The 15,521-nt window shown below is 31.9% G+C and overlaps 1 protein-coding gene across 1 annotated transcript; it reads right to left on the reverse strand.

Annotated features, from left to right (window-relative positions):
- Nucleotides 1-2,884: 2,884 nt before the first annotated feature.
- Nucleotides 2,885-4,838, reverse strand: LOC142552508 (glyoxylase I 4-like). The gene is made up of 3 exons (XM_075662201.1): nt 4,531-4,838; nt 3,342-3,681; nt 2,885-3,131 (listed from the first exon to the last, which is right to left on the reverse strand). Exons 1-3 carry the CDS (start codon nt 4,740-4,742, stop codon nt 3,093-3,095), a joined length of 591 nt encoding a protein of 196 aa, XP_075518316.1. The 5' UTR covers nt 4,743-4,838; the 3' UTR covers nt 2,885-3,092.
- Nucleotides 4,839-15,521: the final 10,683 nt, after the last annotated feature.

Here is a 15,521-nt window from a genome sequence, read left to right on the forward strand (position 1 = left end):
ATATTTAATTGATTTTAAATGATTACTTGATGCATATTATATGATTAAAGGTATGATTGCATGATTATATGGCATGATTTCATGAAATTGAAGGATTTTATCCGAATATTCGATAATAGGCTGAGGAAAAAAGACCGGGGACGACGAATATAAACATAAATATTTTTCATTAAATATTTTCAAGGCTTCTTAATATGATTAAAAATTGAAATTTTTCAAAAAAATGATAGAGTTCGAATTAATTTACGAGACGAGCTCGATTTTACCCAGGAAGCCGGTTTTGGGCAAACAAGGGATTTTTAAAATATCAAATACATTATTTTTGAAAATTAAATTTTATAAACTTTTATTTTTCAATTAAACAAGAATTATTGGGCCCAATTTAACTAATTTGAGTAGGCTCAATTGCTCCTATACTTGAAAGCCCAAAACCCAAGCCCATTATCATGCAAATTAAATCTATAAAAAAATAGAAACCTAGGCTTTTAGAGTGTCATACCAGCCGACACCATCACACACAACACACACTGAAATTTTCGAAACTTTGTGGGAAGGAAACAAGGAGTCTTCATCGCCCGTTCGTTCTTCCTCGCACCCCACGCCGACGATCGTATTTTCGAGCGTTCTAAAACGCAAAGGCACGTTTTATAAACCCTTTGACGCATAATTCAAACTATTATATGCATGTTTTAATTATTTTTGCATGAAAAATATTTACGTTCGATGGTTTAACAATATGACGATTATTTTTCAAAAGTTTTGACGTTTTAATGCTTGTTTTGTAACACTATGATTCCTAAGGAAACGCTGCCATTAAGAGATGTTTTAGGGACGGGAAAAAATTCATTAAGGAGGAAAAGAAGGCTGGAAGTCGATCAAGGCCAAGGTAGAGAGTCGTAGGGTTTTCCTTTACCACCCGAGAAGAAGATGGCTCGGCTTGGGGATGGTGCGTCGCGTGGCTCGGCTAGGTGGCTGGGCTGGACATGGTCAAGGGTTGGGAAGAGTTCTAGGCCTGCTAGGACTCGAGTTCCTAGGCTGGGGAAGAGTCCACGCGAATTGGGGCTCCTCCCCCATGCACGCGTAAGGTGGCTGCAGCTAAGGGGGCTCGCGACTAGGGTAGGGTGGTTCAAGGTTAGTCCAGTAGGATCTAGGGAGGATGGCTAGGGGTCGATTCAGGGCCTGGTGCAGCCATGGTCCATGGTGGCTCGAGGAAGAGGGGACCCGCAACTTTGGAGAATATGGGGCTAGGGCGCTTGCGGCTGGGCTGATGCTGGTCTAGGCTGGATCGATTAGGGTCCACGAGGGTCTGGGAGTGGTCCGGTCCAGGTTTGCTCGGGGGTGGTTCGAGAAAATAGGGAGATGGCTCGATGGTTTTGGGCTAGGGTTCGAAAAAGGTAGTTTAATTAGCGTAGGGATTGAACCGTGGGTCCACGGGGGTGGCTCATGGTTCACGAGGGTAGTCTAGGTAATAAAACTCTATGTTTAAAAATTTGGAAGAAAATATTAAAGTTTGAAATAAATCGGGAATTTAACGTTTCACAAATTAGTAAATAGAAAATTAAATCGAAAGCCTCGAATCTAAGCGAAATAAAAATATTAAAAATTAAATTTGATCTTAAATAATTATTTGGGATGGTCTAGAGTAAATTAAAGTAAGAAAAAGTCAAAATCGATAAATTTTATGTCCAATGGCAAAATGATCATTTTACAACTAGGTAGTACGAAAAGGCTTGTCAGCGTCCCGAAGGATCATAATGCATGTTAAATGACATATTACGATGATTTTAATGAAAATATGATATTTTATGATTTATGGTAAAACTGTGCAGTTTTTAATGTAAAAATGATTTTTTTGGAAGTCATGATATTTTATGATTAAAAAGGGAAAAAAGAAAAATATTTTGAAGGATGTAAATTGACTGTGACAATGAAGGATATGTGGGAGGTTTGTTTTAAGAAGGAACGATTAACTTACAAATTTTATGGTAATATCGTGAGGGAGAAGGCTCCAGAGGGAGCCCGTTTATGGGAAAAGGCCCTAGAGGGAGCCCGACGATCGTATTTCCATGGCGGTGCCTAGTGCCCGTCCCCATGCGCAATGGTTAGCTAAGACTAATCAGTCGACCAGAGGATAAAATGCTAATAACTTTCGAGGATCAAACTTCACATAAAATGATTAAAAATTGAAAGCTTTACGATATTATGATTTTATCATTTATTTATGCTTAAATTATTTTAAATAAAAATATGATTTCAATGCATATGCTTGTATGTATATTACTTGCTACTCATGTTTATGACACGTTGAGTCATTAGACTCACTAGGTTTGAATGATGTAGGTGATGATGATTTTGAGGGAGACGGTGACGCTTGAATGGATCGAGTTGGGTAGTACACTCCCGATAGACATTTATTTTCGCATTAGCTAGATAGTTAAAAGATTTAAAGATTTTTGTTAATGAATTTATCTATAGATTTTATTCTTTATTTCGAAGTTAATTTTAATCATGTTAAGGTAGGAAGTTGAATTTTGTTAATTGATGATTTAGGGATTTTTATGCACTTGAGATTTTTAATGATAAGTTATTTTAATTTATGAAAAATTTAAGTTAGTTTAAATGGTTGAATTTCGATTTTTATGCTTTATATTTTTTTTAGGATTTTAAAGTAAAAGAAAAAAAAGTGAGGGACATTTCAGAAAGGAAGTTGACCGTCTGAAAATAAAAATCAGTCTGCTAGTGGCTGAAAATGATGATATGCAAAGCTATTATTTTGTGCTACATTTTTTGTTTTATTTGGTAGGGTGAATATATAAAATTAAACACTACAACATAGAAGAATTAAACTATATGTCGTCACATGCTTTATGCGTAAAAGAGCAACTTAATTTGAATCGTGACAAAGTGCAACAATAGTTGCATCTGAATAAATAAAAAAATTTCTTACAAACACTCAATCGAGCTCAATTACTTGAAGAATTTAAAAGACAAATCAACAAAAAAAACAATAATTAATCTATAATATTGATTCTTTATTAATAAAATATCTTATATAGAAATATTCAACATGTCCATAGCCAAATTCTCCATCATCAAGGCCTCAGCTTCTCCACTGCAGTATTGCACTTTCCCTGCAACCATGATCATCCGAATTACTAATTTATTGACAGTGATAATGTGACACTGCACACGTCACTCGATCCATCTGATCAAATTGCACAACTAATTAAGACTAATATCTGACAATTTAAATGATCAAAATCGGAAAAATTACTGTAATTTTTCCTTACGCAACTGATCAAACTTTCTAAATTAAAGGGAAAAAGAAGAAGACAAATTACCAAAGAGATCAGTGGTTGAATTGATGGGACTAGAAGTGGGGGATTTGTAATCCTTTTGAGGGGGCAAGGTGAGATTGGGAGGATTGGTATGTTTTGGCAATTGCAAATCTCAATCATGTATCCATCTGGATCATGGAAGAAGATTTGGTCCACAATTATCCCATTCTCCCTAACTATTGCTTTCACATACTCAATCTTCATCTCTTCCAATAGACTGATAATGAGATCCATATCTGAGCATTGGAATGAGATGTGATTGTCTTTCGGATTGATCTCGCCTTTTTTCGACGTCATGTTCTCCGTCTCCAGTAAATGGATTCCGATCCCGTGGTTGAACAACCTGTCGAACCGAATTTTTGAATTTCCGATTAATTTTTTTATAAAAATTTATTTGTATTAAATTGCTAGCTTATAGGTGTGTGTATCCATCGCATGTCAATTGCATGCACGTAACAAAGTGTACTTTGGGTATTTAGTTGTGGAAAAGGGAAAATATTAGATTGAATTAAATTAAATGATTGGGGTGAATTTTTTGGCATTTGTGCTATCCTTCATAACTTGCACCAAAAAAAAAAAATTTAATAATAAAACTAGTTTCGAAAAGGATACTTGGAAAATGTTTGGTGAGAACTATTAGAAAGATCTGAGATATTTTCAAACATAAAATGTAATCTTGAGGCAGGCTTATATATAATTAAAGAAGAAATATTAGATAGACAAATTAAAAATATAAACGGATTTTTCTATGCTACACTTGAAATATTTCTTCCCCAATGATGTGATCAAATGTCAGTCCTATAATCATCAACATATATGTCAACTTCCATAAAAATGTGAAGTACCACATGATCTAATGATATTAGAACAGAGGAACCCACCAGCATAAATTTTTATTTTCGGAGAGTGCGTGCTTGTTTGTCTATATCTAAATATATAAGTATATGCATAGCCATGGGTGGTTATAAGCATGGACAGTCGACAATTATAAATTTTACATTCTAAAAGTATATTCACATTGTGTTCTTCATTAAAAAAAAAAAAAAAAAAAGTATGACTGTACATTTCCAGAAAAAATAATCTGAATACAATTTGAAGTATAACATTTATTCAATAAGTAATTCAAAATACTGAAATATGAAACCAAATGAAGTAACTAACATAAAGAAGATTGAAAAGAATAATTACATACCAGGCCCCTTCGAAATCGAAGGACGACGGGCGCTTGATAAGCACGAATCCTAGAACTTTTGTGTAAAATTCAACAGACTTTTTCACAGATTTGCAAACAAACGATACATGATTTAACGATAACAAAGGCAAGACCGTAATATTATCATTATCACTATCATCTGTATTGTTCAAAAACCGCTCTACTTCGTCGACGTTCATCTCTTTCCCCATGCCTATAGATCGGTGTGTGAGATTTTGGGTGTAAAAATGTATACCTACAAGAAGATGGAGCTAGCTAGGGTGAACAATACATTTATGATATGGTGGTACATATATATATATATATATGTGTGTGTGTGTGTGTGTGTGTATATATATAGAAGCAAGCTAGAAAATCAGAGAAATTTAAATAAATAAATAATTAGGAAAAGGTTATTTTGTGATTTATATATTTGTCATTGGTTGATATTTTGTGTCATTAATTCAAAATCCAACTCAATCCAACGTGACACACGATAAAAATTCCGACATCATGTTACTAATGATCTTATCCATAATATTGAATAGGAACACGTTTTGAACACTATTTTACAATACAAGTCAAACATAATGAGGCTACCATGTCCAAAATAAATTATACAGATACATAATAAATATCGATATGGTTAAATTCATTACATAGAGTAAAATTTATTTTGGTAAGCGAATTATTGATTTCTATATAATAAATTATTAAAATGACTTAATTGATGCAAGATTATTTAAAGAGTAGATCTCTTGTGAGACGGTCTCACGAATCTTTATTTGTAAGTCGGGTCAACCCTACTGATATTCACAATAAAAAGTAATACTCTTAGCATAAAAAGTAATATTTTTTCATGGATGACCAAAATAAGAGATCAGTCTAATAAAATATGACCCGTGAGACCGTCTCACACAAGTTTTTGTCATATTTAAATTGTGTACTTGAAATCAGGTTCGCATCAATTTGATTATTATTATTATTATTAGTAAAATTTTCTTTTTTTAAAATAAAAAATAGCAGCACAAGACGTGCTACTATAAATGATGTATCGGACCAAAGATTTTACTGTGAGAGTTGAGGACGAAAAAAACAATTTTCCCTTTGCAGCACGTCCTCGGAGACGTCCAATTGGTTCGAGGTATTAATTTCAGCACGACTAAATACATAATTATCATGAAAAATAATACGTTTAGCCAAAAAATTACTTTTTTCATAAGTTAGGTCGTGTCCGATATTTGTTTCACAAAATTGACCTAATGAGATGGTCTCACACGACACGAGTTTTTTTTGAAGAAATAATTGGGTGAACTTTATGGAAAGTTCAATTAATTATTTTAAGCTACCTTAATCGTGTTATGTACATGTTTCTATTTTAAGAAAAATTATTATAGTTGACTATATACATAATTTGAAATAATCACCGAAAATAATTAATTTCCAAAGTATTTAATATCATACACAATAATTATTTCAACTTGCAATAAAATACACATGCAAGTGGCATGAATCATAGATGAAGAAAGATTATCGAATTTTCAATTTATTTCAGAAACATATAATAATTGTGGCTGATGCATATGCTTTTGTTTTTTTTAATTATTACAACAAAATTAGTAAATTGTGGATTAATGGGAGGTTTCCCTTACTGACCAACCTAATTTTAATATTATCGATTTGTTTAATAGATGTCAATGAGAAATCTAATTTCAATCAAAATGTAATTTATAGCATATCACCAGACGTATCGTCGTAATATCAACGTCATGTTAGCGCCATATGAGCGCCAGACAAGAAGAAACTAACTTGCCTAAAAAAACCGAAATTTAGTTTTTCATTAAAATTTTAACTACACAATGGTTTGATGTAAATGTATATGTATTCCGGCATCCATTGTGGGATTTGTTTTTAGGATATTATTTGAGTCATCCATGAAAAAATATTATTTTTTATGCTAAGAGTATTACTTTTTATTGTGAATATCGGTAGGGTTGACACGTCTCACAAATAAAGATTCGTGAGATCGTCTCACAAGAGATCTACTCATATACATATACATATACATATATAGATGTATATAGATGTGTATATATATATTACGTGCAGTCTAACAAATAAGAATCTCATAATACAAGGGGCGGAAACTGGTGGTATTGCAAGATTTGCATTTAATAGATATAAAATATTGATTAATAATGGTTGCTTGCACTTTGTAACTTTTGACCACTTATGCAAATTGCGTTTCTTAATCGTTTCCTCCGATTGGTAGAATTTTACAACTTAATCAGCCAAAATATTACAAGTTCAATAATCTTAATTAAATTAATGGATGGAGACCAAGATTGGTAGGGGTTCATGCACTGAAAAAACAATCCCTTTAGCCACGGGAAAAATAGTCATTAAAACCTCCGTTGTTAAGCTTAGCCGCGTTTTAAAATCGTTGCTAAGTTAGCGATGGCTCAAGTCGCTCAAGTAGCAACAGAAGTGGATAAACCATCAGTAAAATAGTAATGATTTAAGGAAATCTATTAGCAACGAATTATATTAAACCGTGGCTAATATAACCATAATTTAAGTTAAACCGTTGTTATTTTAGCAACTGTTTCAGTATCATGATTGTAGGTATATTTAACAACGGTTTAAATTAAACAATGACTATATTAGCAACTCAAATTGAGGCTAAATTTACGGGTGGTTTTTGTAAATTGTTACTCAAAATTTTTTTTTTCTTACATAAATAACTGAATTTTTACTCTACATTTTTTTCTCTAAAATTATAATTTTTATATTTAAAATTAATTTGTTTTTGGCAAAAAAAAATCACCCAATCTTGAATAAGAAAAGATAATAAAGCAGCGCTTCTTTTCGTCTTTTCCCCGGCCAATCCGCTCTTAGAGTTAGAGAAGATTCGGTACATTCAATGTACTTTACGGACAGAGGAATACATAAAGTTGAACATAGTAAAATAAGAAATTGAAAGATTTCGTTGAAATTGTTCATTTGAAGATTTTCCGAAAAGCTAATTGTATACATTTTGTTAGGTAAATTCTTGTATAATTAATATAAACTAAAATCGATAAGTTGATATAAACTAAAATCAACAATCATTCACAACTACGATAATTAAAAACAAAATAACAAGTCACACACAACTTACATATTGTACATCCTAAAGACCATATAAAGATGACAAAAGTGTAGAACAAAATATCCAAGTCATAGTTGGGTCTCATCGTCGTCATACTCATCATCGTCTCCATCGCCTCCGTTTAAGTTCCCGTCCATGTGGTTTGATGATGCACGACCATGAAAGGTCTGCTAATGAGTGCGAATATCCCTGTCATCGCCCTTCTCCAGTGGCGAACCCTAGCCCACATGAGATGAACCCCTGCTCCCTTCCATGCTCCCTTGTGAGAATCTGCCTTATATGTGGTGAACCCTTACCCGCATGTGATGATTCTTGTGTTAAAATACCGTTTTCTCGCACATAAGGCGCATCAGAAGTTTAAAAATTTTGTTTCGACGTTCCAAACATTCTTTGGGCGTCGTACGAATTTAATATCCATATGTTATTTAGAATTATTACCTTTGCGTATATATATTGACTCCAAACTATTCCAATTTTTAAGTGGAGATAGTCCTTCTTGCATATCTCTTCGAACAGACATCCTCCATTTGATCGTCAAATTAAGTCCACGATCGGATACTATGTTCCTTGTTTGGATCGCACTAGAGATCTCAAAAAATTTCTGCATAATTAGGACACCCGAATTTCAGAAATCCAGAGTCGGTTCGATGGCGGCGAAGGAAGCACTGTCGAATGAAATTTTTCCTTCAAAATTATGTCAAGGACGAGAGGTTTTGTAAGAAAAGGAGAAATTTTGTCATGTTTTTTTGTGTCTTGTCTTGTGTTATCAAAATTTGATAACATTTTTATTAAAATATACAAGTCTTATGTTACTAAGATTCCTATTCCTAGTGTCTTTAGCACTCTTAATTTTCATTAATTAAATTTTTATATTATTATATCATGTATTAATCACATTTTGATAATGCATGATATATTTTTAGTTAATTAATTTTAGACCACTCTAGAATCTTTTATGATAATTATGTACATATACTAGTACTAATATTATTATTTAATTAGTAAATTTCAAATTAATTAAATAAATAATTGTGAACTCATTATAACCCAATCGACGATCTGACAACGAAGATGTATCAATGATACAAATCTTGTTCATATAATGAATCATAAAAATTTCGAAGATCAAAATTTCTACTGATCTATTTTGGGCAGCTGTCAGTTTTGTGAACTCTTTCATCAAAAGAGTTAGTTCCACTGTCCTTACTCAATTAGCAGTTAAGCTAACTTCTACTTGTTCTATCATATGAAATCAATTATAAATCCTTTTATAAGAATTCTGTTTGATCTCCGTCAAACTACAGTTGCCAGCCAAGTTCAACTCCTTAAACTTTAACTATCTCAACCGAAACACAGAATCCGATTCTTGTATGATCCTCAATTTTTCAGAGATATATTGTAGTCGTGGATTCACATATCATGTGATTCAGAATAATATTTATTATTATTTGAGCTTACCCTAACTAGCCTCATTCTTTTAATGAACATCTTGATAAAAAAATGTCAGAACTCATTTCTAATTGCACCTATTGGATCTTTGTAAAAGCGTCTAGTAGCATCGCCTCATGTTAAAGTGCATGCAAGAACTTTAAGTTATAATTAACATACAATACGGTCACATCGATTCATATATCCCGATCGAATCTGAAACCATTGGTATATTGAGGGTTACATATAAATTCGATAACGATGTGATGTATATTTGAGCAATAATAGTGACATGATATGTGTAACTGGGAAAACACATTTTCCTAAAACACATTTCTTGCTCTGACCAGATACTCCTTGCACTATTAACTCATTATATCACATATGATATCTTTACCTGTAGGCAAACGGTGAATCCCCAACTAAAATATATTTGCTCCCACGTATTTCAAAATTACATTCAACCTCACCACCTGATGACCCTCAATGGAATCGGTAAAAAGATCAAAATGCATGCTAATACGTAGAGTCTCTACATTGTCTCAGGTTAAAAGACTAATGGTGTACAGCTATAACCGCGGACTATCCAAATTGATAAATGATAACCACTTCGACATTCCAAGGAAATGTTGTTTAGTGAATCATTAAATGATAACTCATCTGTATAAATGAACATCTTCATATCCTTACCAATGAAACATGAAATTTACATCACAGATGTTAGTATCAAGCTCAAACGACCTATATCCTTATTCTTGACGGCTCATTCGATTAGGAAATTGTTTATAATATACGAAACATTTCCTAATGAGTTTCACGATCTTACGTAGATGCTATGGTTGACAAGCCATACAACTTTCCCTTTGTCGGACCACCGGTGATTATCATAAATTTTCTGTTAATCTCGCGGGGTAAAGTTGCATAAGGAATAGTCCTATCCTCAAATGGAGTCATCGCCTCCTGAAAATAAGCTTTTCCATTTGTTCCCGTAAGAAATATCTATATGCATTTATAGTTTGCTCAATAAACCAATTGTTTTTCCCTCCAAAAATTCTAAATCAATTATAAAAATATACACTTTTAACACATGCGTTCCATTTATTAGCAGTGAATTTCAAATTAAAACTTCGAGAATTCTTGATTGGCTTTTCTGCTGGATGATTTCTATCTCATTAAACAACATGACCTAAATAACACTGTTATTTTTATTTAGAAATTAACTCTAAACCTTCAAGTTATCTCATCAACAACCTTTTTGGGGAGATATGAATCTAATAAATTAGAGTAAATAATCCCAAGTAATCTTCTTATCAATAATATTCTAAACCCAAGCTTAACCTTGTGCACCATTATATTTTTATGCATGAAGCAGTCTTGAGCGCTCGTCCACGAACGTCCCATCTGCTTTCCTATGTGTGCGCAGAAATATCTCCCAGCTTGTCGTCTCCTTCTTCAATTGTTAAGCTATAAGAACTCATGACATATGAGTAATGAACAAGGTCTTAAAATTACTTGAAAAATACGAATGTTGTTATTATCATGGACTTATTATTAAACAGTAAGAAATAATAGGGGTGTCAAAATCAGACACGATCCATCAACCCGACATGGCTCAACCCGAAAAAAATCAAGTTTAGATTTGGGATTTTTGATATCGGGTTGGACCCGAAAAAATAATCGGGTTGGGGGTTGACCCGAAAATTTTAATTTTTTTAAAAAATATAATTAATAAATATTGGTTACATTTTTATGTATTGTATGTTTGAAAAAATATCTATTGTATATTTATATCATAAATTTTTATAATTTAATATTTATTTTGAACATTTTTTATTTTTTAAACAATTGTTTATTTGATTTAATAAATATATTTATTTTTTAACAATTAGACTTTCAAATTTAAATCATTTATATGAGAGAAATTATTACGTGTTTAAATGAAAATAAATTTTTTTGAATTTTATTTATTTTCTTTAAAAAAAATTTAAAACAAATTCAAAATCAGGTTGATTGGGTTGATTCGGGTTCGGTTTGAGAGTTTTCAGGTTGACTCGGGTTTGAGTTGGGTAATTTTTAAATAATACTATTGTTCAACCCAATCCAACCCACCCGAATTGATATCATTAAGAAATAACGCGAAAAGTAGCAATAATAATTGTATTAATTGTGATAAAAATAGTAAGTAATATAAAAATAGTATGCATAAAAAATTAATAGAAAAAAATGAATTACAAAAATGTATACATGCATCGCATAGCATTTTGAGCCGGCAATATGCTTCGTCATGCCTGTCCCTGGCCCAGCAGGCTTGGCGTTCTTGTTTTCCTTGTACTTGGATGTCGTGGCCTTCCAATCTTCACTATCCCACACAACAGTCCACTTCGTTCATTGTTCTTCAGTGACGGTCCAAGATGTTTCCTCTGTAAGAAAAATGACACATATCAGAAAAAGATTAAACGTTTAGGAAATGACGACGATCATTGCCTACATATTTTGACAAAAATTGCGTACGCAACCTCAACTTTAGAAAATTGAGATGCGTACACGCTTCTTCTTTTGACTCTCGGCTCCCGATACACTCATCGATGGTATGAGAAAATGCTTATAAATAGAGACGATTGAGGTCCCTAAACATACACCTTAGAAGAAAATTATACACCATCTATCGAGAGGACGGAATGCTTAGAAGACTTCAACCGGAAAGAAAAGCAGAGAAATAAAAAAATTTCAATGGCCGGAGGTAACACTCGATTTATTTCCGCAAATAGTTTTATCACGTTCATGTATACGTAAAAACATGACTTTGAGAAAAATCTCTAACATTTGGTATCAGAGCAGTTATACCTCTACTTTGAAAATTTGTTTTCATTTTTCCGATATCATAAAGTTTTGGAAAAAGTTGTTTCTGGAAATTTTCATAAGAAACATGAAAATTGAAAATAAGATAAAACAATATTAAGAAACTTACATTAAGATTTTGTTCTCGGTTGAAATCTTGAAAATCGAAGAAGGTTTCTGAAATTTGATATATGGAGAAAATTGCCAAAGATATGTTGAAGATGACTCTGAATAATGAATTGTGCATGTTCAACGCATTGCATGTAAATGAAGGGAGCTCATCTCGTGAATTCACGTGGAACATTAATGATATGCAAAAGTTTTATTATTATAATATTTTTTATTATTATTTTTTTAAAAAATAATAATAATAATTAATGCGAGACCCACAATTAATTAATGTGGGACCCATATTTTGACAATTATTTGGTATAAAAAAGTGTCGGTAAAGTTTATTATTATTATTATTATTATTATTATTATTATTATTATAATTAATGTGTTATTAAGTTATATGTATAATTCGGTGTACATATAGCATTTGGTTAAATAATTTGTACAAATTAAAATAATTTTGACGCAATTTCTAATAATGTTTAGAAATTTTTTTCATGTTAGATATAATGTCAAATATTATAGATAAGTGTTTGATGTGTAAATACAAATTTAATATTATCTTTGCATTTATTCTTGAAATTTTGAATGCAAATGATATTGAAAAATATTGTGGTAAATCAATATTCACATTATGTTCATATTAAATTATATTGAGTTGTTCATAATTTGAAAAGAACATATCAAATAAGATGTGAATATAATATTATAAATAAATATTTCAGATGTTCACAAATGAACAAATAATCCTTACTTTATCACTACTCTGATAAAAGAGAAAAATTGATGAGGAGTCCACATTTTCGCGTAAATGTGGTCCTCACTTTATCACTACTCTGATTGAAGAGAAAAACTGATGGGGAACGTATTTGTTCGTATTAAATAAGAATGTGAATATAAAATTATTTAAATGAAAAAATTTTGGCTTATAAAGATTCACGTAAATGTGGATAATTAAAGTGAATAATAATTATAAGGTGGCATTAGAAAACATGATCTGAGGGAGTTCTTCATAGATCGGTTTAAACTCTCTTGACTAGCCATTGGTCTCCCTGAGGAATGTTGCTCTGACTAGGAGTTAGGTATTTAAAAGGCCTTAGCACTACCTATCTTTTCTGGGAGCACTCTTGAAAAATGTTGATTATGTTGCTAAATAATTATTATATAAAGTATTAAAGTAAAGCCAAAATTTTGTCCGGTGAACCGTATAATTTTAAATAATTGAGGAATAGCCATAACATCCTTAATTAAGAAAAATTATGCATTAAGTGGATTTAAATCACATAATGGACATCAATTATAATTAATTATATAAACATAATAAAATTTTACCCCACATAGATTTTTATTATATTTATATAACTAATTAGATTAAAATATCAAATTATATTTTTATTAATTTACCCACATGAGTTAAGAAAAATACATTTTGATAGTTTTATCATAAAGTTACAGAAAAATCTTATTGAATTAAAATTTTAGTCCACAGGAAAATTTTATGTCTCTAGATTTTTAAAACATGAATTACATTGGTAAAACATGATATTGTCTCAAAATTTTAAGCATATGATATTTTGTGCAGTTATGCAACTTGCGAGTTTTTCTTATATTGTGACATTCCCGAACTAAAGGGCGATAACTATAAAATATGGAAAGAAAGAATTCTTCTTCAATTAGGGTGAATGGATATTGATTATGCTATACGGAAAGACGAACAATATGCTATTACTGAAAACAGTATTCCGGATGATATTGATCTTTATAAAAAATGGGAGCGATCTAATCGACTCTGCGTAATGTTCATAAAGACCAAAATCTCTGCTGGTATGCGTGGTTCTGTCGACCAGCATAATAATGTCAAAGAATTACTGAAGGGTATTGATGAACAAATTCAATCTCCAGATAAAGCACTTGCTAGCACCCTAATTATGGAATTCTCTTCATTAAGGCTCACCAGTGTGAGAGGTGTCCGAGAGCACATCATGAAGATGTGGGATATAGCGGCTCGACTAAAGAAACTTGAAGTGGAAATGTCTGAAAATTTTCTTGTGCACTACATTTTATGCACTTTTCCACAAAAATATGGACCCTTCAAAATTTCTTACAACACACATAAGGATAAATGGTCAATCAATGAATTAATGACCGTGTGTGTTCAAGAGAAATGAAGGTTGTTAATGGAAACAAGTGATAATGTATTTATGACTAAACAAGGAAAGTATAAGAAGCAAGCCAAAGTCAAAGAAAAAGAGAAATGAATAATTCCATCCCAACTTGACATCAAGAAAGAATCAAAGTGTTTCTTATGTAAAAAGTCGGGACACATGAAGAAGGATTTTAATAAATTTAAGGATTGGCTTGAAAAGAAAGGTATTCCTACTTCATTTGTCTGTTATGAATCTAATATGGTTGACATGATTTATAACACATGGTGGATTGATTCTGGTTCTACAATCTATGTTACAAATACCTTGCAGGGTATGCAAAACCTAAGGAAGCCAATAAAAAATGAAAGGAGCATCTATTCAGGAAACAAGATGTCTTCGCATGTGGAGGCTATTGGGACTTACTGCCTAGTGTTGAATAGTGGTTATATTTTAAAATTGGAAAAGACATTTTATGTTCCTAGTTTTTCTAGGAATTTAATTTCAGTTTCAAAATTTGTACCTCTTGGTTATTCCTTTCAGTTTTTGGATAAATCAATAAATTTGTTTTATAAATCAAATCTTATTGGAAATGGTACAATGGTTGATGGTCTTTTCTCTAATACTTTACAAAATAATAACTTCACTATGCATGTTCAAGGAGGTATTAAAAGATGTGTTATAAATGAAGATTCTTCTATACTATGGCATCGGAAATTGGGACACATCTCCATAGAGAGAATTAAAAGATTAGTAAATGATGGAGTACTAAGTACTTTAAATTTTACTGATTTTGAGACTTGTGTGGACTGCATTAAGGGAAAGCAGACCAATAAGTCTAAAAAGGGTGCCAAGAGGAGTACGGAAATATTAGAAATCATACATTCAGATATTTGTTGTCCATATATGGACATGCAAAGTCCGATATACTTCATCTTCTTCATTGATGATTATTCACGATACATGTATATCTACATGCTTCATAATAAAAACGAAGCACTTGAAGCCTTTAAGATTTTTAAAGCTGAAGTGGAGAAGCAATGTGGAAAACAGATTAAAATCGTGAGAACAGATAGAGGTTGAGAATATTACCGTAGATACACTGAAAATGGACAAGCACCTGGTCCGTTTGTGAAGTTTCTCCAAGAACATGAGATTGTTGCCCAATATACTATGCCTGGTTCTCCGGAACAAAATGGCGTAGCTGAGAGGAGAAACCGAACATTATTGAACATGGTGAGAAGCATGTTAAGTAGCTCCTAACTTCCTAAATCCTTGTGTACTGAAGCTCTTAAGACAGCTGTGTATATATTAAA

This window comes from Primulina tabacum, chromosome 8 (genome assembly GCF_025594145.1).
Source record: "Primulina tabacum isolate GXHZ01 chromosome 8, ASM2559414v2, whole genome shotgun sequence".
Taxonomy (NCBI): Eukaryota; Viridiplantae; Streptophyta; class Magnoliopsida; order Lamiales; family Gesneriaceae; genus Primulina; species Primulina tabacum.

Bases quoted from the DNA above. Each gene is read 5' to 3' on its own strand.
- LOC142552508 (XM_075662201.1), bottom strand. From the start codon at position 4,742: ATGGGGAAAGAGATGAACGTCGACGAAGTAGAGCGGTTTTTGAACAAT. The intron at 3,682-4,530 runs GTATGTAATTAT...TCGGTTCGACAG, and splicing joins TTCGATTTCGAAGGGGCCTG to GTTGTTCAACCACGGGATCG. The intron at 3,132-3,341 runs GTAATTTGTCTT...TCATGGTTGCAG, and splicing joins TTCAACCACTGATCTCTTTG to GGAAAGTGCAATACTGCAGT.